Genomic DNA, 13,883 nt, shown 5'->3' with positions numbered 1-13,883 from the left:
ACACGTATCTTCCCGCAATGCATAATTGAAGCTACCATTTTCATTTTGTGAAAACGCCCTTCGCAGCCACATCTCAGATCTTTCTTTATTCACAAATATACAGCTTCAAAGATTAAAATTTTTCTTTATTCACAAACATACAACTTCAAAGATGTTAAGCAGTCTCTAACATCTGTTGAGTTTGCATTTAAGTACCATCAATTATAACATCATTTATTTGCCGCCTTGTAAATTCATCTTACTGGAATCCAAACAAATACAAAGCATCCAGATTAGTAAGGAAACCACATTTTTATCTACGCCAAATGCATAAAAGTACGTTCAAAAAGGACCCCAGAGGAAAAACAGTAAAACTTCTCATCCTTCTGGTTTGATAAAAATGATACAATCAGATATTAATAAACCCGAACATAAAAGCCTGATCCCAAAGATTAACCATTTGAAAATGACCATAATCTGAATATTCATTTTGTTGTGAGCATGCGAGCGCATTTCAAAATACTGAATCCTGCATGATTGAATTTGAATCAAACTACAAGAGTTCAAATTTAAACGTTTCTGTGGAAGTTATGGTACTTACGAAAATAAGGTTAAAAAAAGGTTGAAAGTAGTTAAAAGAGAATTAAATTAAATGGCGACTATTCCAAGAGATATTTGGAATAAATGCCGTTATTCTATAAATAGGAGTCTACAGATTACGGTAAAATATCGAATTTTCTTTTTACTACTTCTTCAACTCTACTTCTATATTCCAAACACTACAATATAAATCAACGTATTGTACATTTTTCTTCTAATACTTCTTCTTCAACTCTACTTCTTCCACATTCCAAACACTACAACATAAATCATCATGTTTAAAGATGGCCAATGAGCCGGGCAACATGCGGCACAACACAGCATGAGAGCGTTTCGATAGGGCACGCGTCAAGGTTCGACGTGCACGTGAGTTGGGCCGGTTCTAGAATTTTAGGCACGCGGATCTTAAAAGTACGACACGATTAGAGATAGACCAAAGCACGGCACGCGAAAAGACACGTAATAAACACACTTGATTGATGGGATAACACGCGGCCCGTGAGTCATCAATAGCACATGGGCCAAAGTATATCAAAATAAAAAATTTTAATGAAAAGTAAATATAAAATGTTATGATTTTATAAATATCTTAAAATTAAATTTTTTAATATATTTTTTAGCATAAGTTTTTAAAAATTAATTTAAGTCTTAGTTTAAATAAATATTATAACTGTTTTGTGTTTATAATTTATTAAATGAATAAATAAATATAATGATTTTAATAAATATAATGATTTTAATAAATAAAATTATAAATATAATGATTTTATAAATGATAAATAAATTTTTTACAACATTAATATTTCATTTTTGAAATCATAGCCTAGTTCATTTTTACGACATTAATATTTTACGTATTTATACACAAAAAAAATTATGAACGAAATATTTGTAGGTTGTGACTTGTGATTTGTTATAATTGATATCTTGTAGTTGTGACATCTTGTAATCGTTATTCTAGGATTGTAATTTTAATTTTCATTAATTATTACTATGATTTATGGAATTAAATTTATATATTGTTATGTTATGATTAGTTATTGTGAAATTAAATATATAATTGTAAAATTATGATAAACTAATAATAAAATGTTAATTGTTCTCTTAATAAAAATTGTTGTTGTTGTTGTTGATCGGCTTAAAAAAGTACTCCAAACACGTGAGCTTGAATAAAGTATGTCAGGCACGTGGGAGCACGCTTGACATGTGGGTTTGAAGAAAAAAAAATTGATGAGTCTTTTTTGGGAACGGCACGAGTGGGCTCATGCCGTGAGCCGTGCGCCGTGCCGGGCCCTTATAAAAAAAATTTAGGCATAACCCACCAACTTGATGGGTTATACCATGTCAGCCCATGGACCCTAGTGGACCAAAATTTGACGGCATGTTCGTTGACCATCTTTAATCATATTGTATATTTTCTCTAGTGTTCCAAATTATTGTATTGAGTGTGTATCCTGAAAATTATATATGAATAACCTATTTGCATCAAAATATTATTTTGAGGGGCAAATGTAGTCTTAAAGACCGTGCACAGCACGCCCTGACTTTTATTTGTTTTATTTATAACCATATTCTATTTTCCACCGCAACTTATTTATGATTTTATCTTAATTATTTTACTACACATTTCTCGAACAAAAATAGAATAAAATGTAGATCACATAAACAGATCAAATATTTTACATCTATCAAATAAACAAAATTGATAAAGATTACAAGCAAGCGAAGCAAAAAATTCACAGGTTCTATTAGTACAAAGAATAATTTGAGACATCAAAGGGTTCACTAGACTAAACAATCGATGCTCATGAAAAAATGAAGAGAGTATACTTCAAATCAAGAGTAAACAAAAGTTTATTTTTCTAATGTTGCAATTACTGAAAGGATAACAACAAGAACATTAAAAACAACACTGAACCTCAAAAACAAATTAGCAAATTTCAGAATAGGACCTTGGCCCTTGGTAATTCCACATTGCAAAAAAAAATTAAGTGAACACCAAAAGTTTCATCGCATCATCATTCGTTTTGGCTTCTTCACAAAACTTAATCGGATTTGCTTCAGGCGTCTCCTCTTTCTTGCCATTTTCTCAGGTAATGTCTCCCTCTTCTTCCCTTTTTTCACTGCAATCGGTTTCTTCAAGTACCTTGGATCCACCCTATACTCCTTTGGCTTAACCTCCACCCCATTTCTCACTGCCTCATCGAACAATGCATTAGCCTTATCAACTCGATTATGAGCACACCATTTCGTCATCAACAAATCATATGTCTCGGAATCAGGATTGTGCCCATCTGTCTTCATCTTCTCAAACACACTCATCGCCTGTTCGATCCTCTCAATCCCACACAGTCTCGTCAAGAACTCATAATAATCCTTCTTACCAATTGCATAACCAGCACTTTTCATTCTATCAATCATTTCATCACCTTCTCCAACCCTTGCAGCCTGATACAAACTCTTAATCAAAACAAGGAATGTAGTCTCATTCGGATGACAGCCCCATTCTCCCATCCTATAAAACAACTTAACTGCATCCTCAGTTCTCCTAATCTTGCACAAGTTACTAATCAACACATTGAATGTCTCCACATTTCTTGGAACCCCATTATACTCCATATCCAACAACACCTTCTCAGCCTCAGAATCAAGCCTAAACGGGTCTTTTTTCCTACAAAGCTTAGAAACACAATCAAGAATACAGTTGTAAGCGACTGTACCAAGCTCAAAGCCCCCTCTGTACATCTCCCCAGCTAATCTTTTTGCTTCATCAAGCTTCCCATCAACACACCAACCTTTAATCAACAAATCACATATCTTATCATCGGGGAATATCTCATTAGCAGTGTCTTTCACCAATTTCTCCGCATAACTTGCATACCCATTTTCACATAACTTCTCTACAACCAATCTAAGAGAATCTTTATCCCTTTTAAACCCATAATCTCTCTCCATTCTCTCAAAAAACCCTAAAACCTGAGTAGGCCTACCCGCCCTAACCAATCTATCAATGCAAGATGCTAAGGTTTTAGGTCCCAAAACTTCCTTATTGTCAACAAGAAAATCATGGATGGCTTTGAAATCCTTTCTGCGACCGAAATAGTCAGTGAAAAAGGACAGCGTTTCATCAGTGTGTGAAAAATTTGCATTTTGAGTAAGCCAGTGGTTAAACCCTAGAATCGCACGGCCGGCTTCAGGCGAAAAATTGAGTGTGGATTGGACCAGCGAAGGCGTGGGCGTTACGTGAGAGAAGATGAGATGGAGTCTCTGAGAAATGGGTAATGGGTCAGCCTCAAGATTCTCGAGTAACTCTCCGGAGAGAGAGCGGGCGATTACTTGATCTGGGTCATCTATGGTTTTAGGGTTTGAGGTGGGTTTAGAGGAAAAGGGTTTAGAGAGGAAATTGAGGTAACGAGTGGGGGAAAAACGGGAAAAATAAGTGGATTGTGGAGAAATGAAGCGGTGGGGGCGCTGTTGAAGGAGAAGTCTGCCGAGTAGCAGAGAGGTCGAAGGAGGCATTTTCGCAGAGGCAGAATCAAGGGGGGTAGTCGAGTAAAACGCTGAGATGGGAGCAATTGAGAAGCTACAAAATTGGGTTTTGGGCCATAACATTGGTCCAATTAGGCTGCCCAACCCAAGAGCGTAGGGCCCAAATGAGTTTTGTTTGGGTAAGGGTGCTAAGTGAGCACATAGCATGTCCTAATGATACTTAGGCTTAGTTATCCATTTTCAGTCTTATAAAATGTGGGTAGGCTCTATTAAGGAAGCACCAAAAAATATGGCTGAAAGAAAGCCTAAGGTGTGACCTTATGATGATGAATTTATCACCACCACCTTTAATTCTTTAAATAATATAAGAGTCAACAAAGCTTTTGCTTCTTTTGCATTGTAAATTTGTGCAGCAATTCATGCACATTTTACCCTTATTTTGATGATTAATAATTAGATGGGCTTAAAATGGTTTTCTTATAGTTGGGGAAATAAATTCATGATAGCCAACACGTGATTGGCTAAAGTGTCTGCTACACTATTATTCTGTCTGTAAGCCTGGGAAAAAAATGAAAATTCATACATATAAAAGATGACAACAACAATTGATATTGCAAGTTATACAACTAACAATTGATAAAAAGACAAATGTAATTTTGAATTACTTTGTTTATCCATTTTTAATGTAAATTCACATATGACAAGTAGTTATTGGATTGTTGTAAAACTGACATAATACTTTAATTACGTATATAAGTATACAAAAGACATGGGGTATGAGACTAATTCTTAATAATTATAAAAACAGGTGAGGTCATTCTAAGTTCGGTGTTTAAGAAACAATGAATTCGAGCTAGCTAGTGTTTTTTAACTTTTAAGATTGAGGTTTGAATTAGCTATAATTGAATTGTGTTATTGTATCTTTGATCATGATCAACCTAAAATAGTAAGACTTAATAACAAGAAACGATCGTAATATCCAATACGACATTGGCATGTAAGTGTTTTAATTGTTGGAGCTTGAGAGATTATAATCCATTAGCTTATCACAGAACCCAAATTACATTAGAATATGTAATCAACTGTTTGTCGAGATTTTAACACTGTTCGAACCAAGTCTTATTTATTTATTTATTTGGAATCAGTGAGGACGCCATGTCAATTCCCAAGTTACTGACTACTGAGAAATTTCTACCCAACATTGCATTTGAGGGAAAGTGAACCCAAATGGTAGAGGTCGACTTCAAGATCTTGGTAATTATATAATCCATTAATAGAACTAACCCATAAATAGAACTATCTCCTACAACAAGTTAATAATCAATATCCAATATATACACACACAGACGCGCACACAGAGATACACGAAAATGCTGACTCTATACATTCGTTAATTGATTAATCTAAGTCTTTGGAACTTTGTAATTATTGTTCAGAAGCTTGTGTTGTTTCTATGGTCAAAATTGCCTGTTTTTAATTAATTATGGGATGCCATATCTAATAAAAAACCTACTACTGTAATGTGATCTTCGTGGGAAATCACATTAAATTCAACCTAACAAATCTTTGAATATAGTGACATGAGAACTAACCTTTTTGAGTTGAAACGTATACAATCGAGGATGCATGTGGAAAATGGTATTCTTTTATTAAAATGGAAATGCCTTGAACAAGATTGGAATAGACAATCTTTGGAAGCATTTCCTGGATTTAGAAGCCATGTAATTATAAGAATATTCGACCTAGTTTATAGGTATATATGCATGACAAAAAATCTAATCCCTTCATCATTGACTGCAAAAATGTTTCATAAATACAATATCAAGTGGCATTTGCTTCGAATTAATTATTGTGAAAAAATGGAAGCAAAAGATCAAAGAAAACTGTAAGTAAGGAAATTAAGTAGTTGTTGATCTAGGAATTGTTTGAATATATAATAGATCAAATGTGAAAAACATTAATAGAGTTCACATCAATTGAACGCCAATTGAATTTAATCTGCATAACAATTAAAACGATTTAAATGCAACTCATCATTGATAATACTATGGTCTTGGCCATCATATTGGAATATAATTTCTGCCAGGTTTTACGTATTTATTATCTTTTACTAATTAACTATATTTATACAAAGTTCTGAGCAATACAAATTCATGTGTTGCGGAAAATTGCATATGATTAATCAAGTTTGTCCCATCTCATTCGCCATAACTAATAGAAAGATAGCAAACATTTTAAGAGGAATAACTACCAATCAATTTGCACTAAAATTGATGAAACTAGTCAAAATCAAAGGTTTCGATTGTATTGCTTTGCCTTGAACTGTAATAGGAAAATATTCACACTCAAAACTAATACAAATGTTTAAGAAACTTGATTATGACCCCGACTCTACGAACCCGAAGAAAGGCTGCCCATGAGCATCATGGCATAGGTAAAAGGGAAGGGAGAGGCAAGCCCCCCCATCTTCCGCATATCTTGCTCATCCGACATGGCACTAATACAAATGTTTAAGAAACTTGATTATGCTCTTTCTTAGGGTAAAAGCTCGTTTAGTCCCTATATTTTGAAGTTAGTGCCCGTTTAGTCCCTATATTTTTAAAAATATCTCAAATCATCCCTACCATTAAATTATTGACACTTTTGCCATTATCTTTTGTTCCTTTTAACTTATTTTTATAATATTGCCCTATTATAATAATTTTTTAGACATTATTAAAAAGAAAAAAATAACCCTATTATAATAATTTTTTTAGACATTATTAAAAAGAAAAAAATAAATTGCCAGTTTAACACCAAAAAATAAAATAAAATAAAAATATATATTAATTTTTGTGGAACACACTCTTGAGTTAAAATATTAATTTTTCTAAAAAAATTGATAATGTAATTTTTTACGATATTAATTTTTTAGACATACGTGAGCTTCCACAAAAATTAATATATACCTTTTTTGTTTTTATTTTATTTTTGAGTTTAATTTGATAATTTAATTTTTTATTAATATCCAAAAAAGAAACATTATTGTAAAAATGTAATAGTGTAAAAGCAAGTTAAAAATAATAAAAAATAATGGCATAAGTGTCAATATTTAGTAGCAGGGACGTTTTGAGGTGTTTTTAAAAATACAAAGACTAAATGGACACTAACCTCATAATATAGGGATTAAACAAGTTTTTACCCCTCTTTCTTAGTATTACTGTGATTTTAATTGTCATTGTCATCGTTGCAATCACATAACGGTAGAGATGATAAAGAAGATGCATAATTAGGAACTTAGGTATGAACTCTGGATCCCATTCAATTCATTGACATAGAGCATAAATAAAGAACATACCCAATTCGCATGGACCTACATATAAAATGAAAAATAAAGGAAATTAGGATATGAAAAAAAAGCATAAGATGGGATAATTTGATGATCAAGAAAGGGATCCACTATATAAATTAATTATTAGCCTACGGTATGAATCCTTTGACGCCGCCAAACAATTTTTTCGTAGAAATTTTCTAATTTGCACCCTGTGAAGAAGGTTGGTCTTATAATCCCCAGCATAATCGTTCGTTGATTGCTCAATCAGCATCCCTTTGAGTACATGATTAATCTAATTAACTAATTAAGCACTTCATCAATTTTAATAGTAGCCCGTTAGGAGCAGATAGGTACTTTTATGTTAAAGCCACATGTGTACGCTGGAGAAGCATCGAACAAGAGAATATTATGATGATGGTTTTACCAAATCATCCACTATATGTGTAGGCATTACATTTAACCTGAAAAAAGTTTTTTTTTTTTAAATTTTTTAATAATCCCAGCTAGTACAAGATATTTTAATATTCGAATTTTAAATGGAGGTATATCTAGGTAACGAGGGTTATGGTGGTGAGTGATGATTTGCTCAAATGCTTAATTCTTCTAGGGTTTTCCTTTTGGTTCCCTTTTGTAATCAAGTTGAATAGTAATGCAACACTGCTTTTTGTAATTGTTTATTTCGCCCTAAATCATGGCTTCCTCGAGGGCAAGCATGAAGGCCATGGTGGGCCTCATGTGCTAGCTAGCATGCTAGAGGCATCCGGAAAAATATTATACACTTTCCTCTATCTTCATTAGGGTTAGTTTCATGTTATGGGATTCTCACAGACACCTTTTGGTTTTTTTTTTTTTTTTTTGGCTTTTATATATTCATTGTGTGTAAATTGGATGGGTGGGTAGGGGGAAAGAGACAGAAGGATATGTTCTAATACCTTAATTTATAAGAAGCAATCGAATCGCAAGGCCAGTATTCATCACCTGAATAATTCATTATGAATAGATTTGTTTTGGGTTCAATATCCACAAAAAAAAAATTATAAGCAAAACCGTCCGTACATATTTTTTTGAAGGAAAAAAAAAAGAGTGATGATATCTCCGCTCCACATTTTTTGTGAATTCACTGTATTTTCAAAAAATAATTAAAAAAATTACACATTATCTTTAAAATTTTAAAATCAAGAAGAGTTTTGAAGAATTAATTAATTAAATCTATCTTAATTCACTTTTTTGTGACTTAGATTTTTTTAATATATTTGAATACAAAGATTGCTTTGTAAAATTATCAAGAATTTACTTTAACTTCAATCTTTTTCTAATTTGTACCAAACTTGTTGTTTCTAATACTAATTTATTAGTATGATTATTATTTTTTAATTAAACTAACATAGTGTCTTTATGGCACAATTCTCATGTAAATCAGTAGGCTGTCAAATTTATGTCATTTACACATAAGAGTAGTGAAATAATAATTAGGTTTCATTTAAAAATATTAGATTATAAGTCGCAAAATTAAATATCTAAATTATTAGACACAATAACTCATGTTTTATTTTTACATCATAATAATAAAATAGTAAAATAAAGCTTATATTAAAATTTATGATTAAAGATGGTCAAAGAACCTAATAAAAAATTAATGGAATGATTTAATTAATTAACTGTATTAAACTTTTATTAATTTATATTTTTTAAAAATATTGTGAACTTATTGTAATTATTTTCTAGAAGTGGGTGACTCACAACTCTCTCAAAATTTGAAAAAAATATTTATAAGGACTAAATAATCATACTTCTTAATTTTTGAACAAAAGAACTATCCTCATTTTAGGAAACTTTTTTTCCCCTCAAACTTACGTACATAAGTCAATAATTTAAATAATAAAAAAACCTTATTGTCTCCAATATTTTAGTAAAAATTATTAAGTACAGACATTGACACCTGTAAAATACAAATATGAGCTAATATATCAGTAACTAGTTATACAAAAAAATTATAATAATAAAATGTGAACTCTAATGCAATGTTTTTGTGTTTTTCGTGCATTAGAAATTGATGAACTTTTGTATTTAAACATTAGTTACAGCTGCTTATGCTTGTAAGTTGTAACTAGCTCAATTCCGTGTATATTTTTTAAAAAATTATAGTGTTCACACCAAATACAGATCTAATATATATGCTAAAAATGGTTTATGTGTATAACGCATTTTCACCCCAAATGAGAAAAGCTAAGAACAGAGGCAGTGAAGGAATTGGCAATTTCAGAGCAAAGCTAGTCTATTGGTGGTCAAAGGAATTAATACGATCCCACTTTTATTTTTGATCACTTTATTTATTGACTAATTAATTATTATTATTTGATTTTTTATCACTTTATTGAACTAAAAGAATGCAGCATAATCAATTTCCTTTCTAACCCGCCAATTAGAGGTACGGTATATATATTTACCTATATATGCTTTATTGATTAATTTATAGTTAATTCTTCATCAAATCTTCTGCACTAATTATTAAATCTTAGATACAATTCCATGAATAAAGTTTCTCCTATAAGATTTACTCATGACATCACAGCCATACACATACTAAGCTAGGACCAAGAATAAGCATCAAATGTTGAAGGAAACTACGAGAGAAAGTGTACCAATAATTAATTGGGTTTGTGTTTGGTAAAATGTGTTGCATTATATTGTATTATAATATATTACATTAAGGTGCATTATATTAATAGTGTGCTTACTTGAGGGTTTAGGGAATAGGAACGAAAGAATAGGAATGAAACCAATGTTTACTTGGCAAAATGTAATATGGGAATAGGAATAAAATGTGTGGGTCTCACACAATTTGGGAATAAGGAATGGAAACTCCATTCTCATGGACGGTTGGGAATGTAAATGAATGAATGAAAATGAAACCCATGTTTACTTTTATATTCCTCTAATTTTTTTTTCATATTTTCCGAATTACCTTCGTTCAAATCACAATTAATTTTATTATTTTAAATGTCATTATTATTATTATTAATTTTTATTAACTTTATTATTTTAATTATTATTAATTATTGTTATTTTTATTAATATTATCATTATTAACATTTATTATTTTTATTATTAATTTTATTTTTTTAATTAATATTATTTTTATAATAATATTTATACATGTATCTATTTAATAAAATTACATTATTTAATACTATGGGTATTTTGGTAAATTGATTTTCGTTTCCATTCCTCATTCACATTTATTTTACCAAGTAAACACATCAATGACATTTCAGCACATTTTCATTCCCATTTATTTTTGCCAAGTAAACATTGGAATCTCATTTCTATTCCTGATTCTAATTCTCAGCCAATTCTCATTCCATCTCATTCCCATTCCATAAAATAAACACACCATAAGTTGTAATGCAATACTATGTTTCGTGTAGTATGGATTGTGTTATGTAAAACAATATTATATTATATATATATATATATATATATGAACGACATTTTAATGCAATACAACTTAAACCTTATCCCCCATGGATTTATTTTATAGACCTTTCATTCTATTTGTCACCTTTCTAATGTAGTGTAATGCAATCAGAAATTGTAGCCAAACCTGGATTATCATAGGAACAATGTTTTAATGTAATGTTATATACAATGGAATGCAAACTGCTAAACATATAAATACATTCCATTCGATTTAGCTTGATTGTGATATTGTACTTTTAAAGTCACGTTGTTGTGAAATGAAGCACTGAATATTAAATGTAAGTGGATATATATACATTACTTGGTAATTGTAGCTTATAAAGTTAGGTAAGGGTAGTTAAATTTAAGCAGTTTTGTGGGATATCATCAACTTGGCTCTCAAAATAAAGTTGCAATTGTTACTAAATACTTTGCTTTGGAAGCATGATTGGCAAATATTAATGCCAAATGCCCTAATTTGGTTCTGACATCTATTTTAAAAAATTATTAATTAAGAAAAAATTTTGGGTACTCTTAGTTATACTCATCTTTAAATTCTTGTCATACATATGTTTATTAAATAATTGGTGAGAGGTAGACATGGCAAAATATCCAAAAGTATCAATACTCTCCCAATCAATTAATTGGTGTTCTATCATACAACCGCATATATACAATATGTTAAACAGTGTGTACGGACATGCGCTTTGCAGAACAGAAATTATTTGCTTTTTGTTCACATATTCTTGCATATATTATGTTCATAAATTGACGGTGAGACTTGAGAGAGAGAGGAAAGGAATATATGAGAGAAATGGGTGTGACGAAGAAAGCTAAAGTAGGAAAAGAGGACCCCCAAGGCCAAGTTGCATACATTGCATTGCTTTGGATAATATGAGGAAAAATAATGTTAATTAATTTGGATATTCAAATCCCTAATACATCTTTTGATCTTTTACAGGTGGTAGCTAAAAAGGATCAAAGCTTTTATGCAAGAAGCCAAGAACAGCTTCGGAAAAAAAAAATATATATATATATTCTTAAGAAGGATTTGCATTCCTGCAAAAGAGGTAAGCCATATCATTGTTTGGTTTGGGTTCTTATTCCTCAATCATTTTAAAGATTCTACACAGTGGTGATCAAATCAAAAGAGGGAACAAAATTTCTTTGTTTATGATTCATTAATTACAGCCTTAATTAAGGAATCTTTTTTCTTTCTTTAATTAAAATTTTCATTCAAAAAGGCTATATTCAAGGGATAAAGATGCACTAAAAACACGAACGAATAAAGTTAAAGAGGAGGTAAATAAATATGATGTTACCCAATGAATGAGATGGTGAGTGAAAGAAGAATATGAAAAAAATTGATTCAAGTTGATAATTACAACGTGTAAACATCTGTAGTACGTAAAATAATATGATTCCTAAAAGAATAGCTTCTTGGGCCACCATGCATGCAATTTTTGCCACCTGAAATATCTTCAATAATTACAAAGTTGATGATCAGCTGTATGTCGAGACGTGTCTTAATGCAGCTTAATTGAAGCTCTAATTCTCAAACAAAGAGAAAATTCATTTCTATAATACACAAAAGAAGACTTGAACCTCGCAATTGCAGCTCAGTTTACTCCACTAAGTCAAGAAATGGTTGTCCAATAAATGATTTTAAACCCTACAAAATTAAGTTAATAATATGGCTTGAATTATTACCTCTCGCTTTCATTGCAAAAAGTTAACCAACTAAACAACTCTTTAAAGATAATTGGGAGGATAATAATAATTATTCATATACTAATTAATTTCTTTTAATCGAGGCTTATAAATATATGTTGATTAAAAACCCCACATGAAGCACTGCTAAAAAAAATCAGTTTAGGTGATTTAAGTGGGAACTTAATTCCTCTCAAAATAAAAAGAAAAAGTGGGAATTTTTTTTAATAATATAACCTGAAGCTTTTTTCAGTTCTTTTTTCTTCAACTGGACCACATGCACTTCTGTGGCAAAAAAAAAAAAAAATGAATTTAAGGAAAAAAAAAACTTAATTAATTAGTTAAAGTAATGATTGAGACTGATCACTACTTTTACTCTTTGTTAACTCATTTGTATTTTTTCATTAATTTCCATTTGCATTGTCGTGTGCTAAGTTTAAGAACACAGGGATCATAATACAATAATTACCATCTCCATCGTCACCATATTTGCATGCGCATGAATATATAGGTAATTATTAATGTCCTGTAATAATATTGCAATAATAATTAATCCTTATTATACATGTGCGCATGAATATACAGGTAATTATTAATTTCCTGAAATAATATTGCAATGTTAATTAATGCTCATTACATAATATCGATCTATATATATTAACAATTACATATATATCTTGACCTACTGTGATAGCTTTTTAATAGAATTTGAATTTACTACTGAGCTGAGTTATATTAAACTTTTTACAGTCTTTTGCTATGCGTGGATTTATAATACTTAAGATTTAATTACATATTATTTCTTCTCTAATAATTACCAATCACATATTATAAAATGTGCAGCTCAGTACTGAATCCATGAATACTCTCCAATGATGAAAGACCAAATAAGTGGATCAAACAAGACATATAATGGGAAGAGAACCTTCCTTCACAATGCACAAAGAAACTTAAAACTGCGATTCGTATGTGTGAGAAATGAGAGTAATTTAACATGCAGCCAATAGGTTACTTTAAATGTAAATGTTTCACGCAATTAACGCTTGGAATAACAAGCTAAGTATGAATCATAAATGCAGAAAGCAAATTTGCTAATTGCATGTCATACTGATGGTTGGAAATGGCAAAAGCAGCCACCCTCAGGCCTCTTGCATGTACTATCTGCTTTTGCTTAACGTGCTTTCTGATTGTAACATGAATGACAATAAACATGACTATATCACATGAAAAAAGCATGCCTATATATACATACTAGAAAGCTAGTACAATAGAGGAAGAGTTTTCCGATATTGCAGCAAATTACAGAAATTTAATCATCGCAAGAAATGTATAA

General features: G+C 30.8%; 1 protein-coding gene across 1 annotated transcript; it reads right to left on the bottom strand.

Moving 5' to 3' along the window:
• Positions 1-2,409: 2,409 nt before the first annotated feature.
• LOC102608328 (pentatricopeptide repeat-containing protein PNM1, mitochondrial) lies at positions 2,410-4,137 on the bottom strand. Its single transcript, XM_006477639.4, has one exon. It carries the CDS (start codon positions 4,096-4,098, stop codon positions 2,587-2,589), a length of 1,512 nt encoding a protein of 503 aa, XP_006477702.2. The 5' UTR covers positions 4,099-4,137; the 3' UTR covers positions 2,410-2,586.
• Positions 4,138-13,883: the final 9,746 nt, after the last annotated feature.

Source organism: Citrus sinensis, chromosome 3 (assembly GCF_022201045.2).
Source record: "Citrus sinensis cultivar Valencia sweet orange chromosome 3, DVS_A1.0, whole genome shotgun sequence".
In the NCBI taxonomy this organism is placed as follows: Eukaryota; Viridiplantae; Streptophyta; class Magnoliopsida; order Sapindales; family Rutaceae; genus Citrus; species Citrus sinensis.
This window is presented reverse-complemented; position numbering and strand designations above follow the sequence as displayed.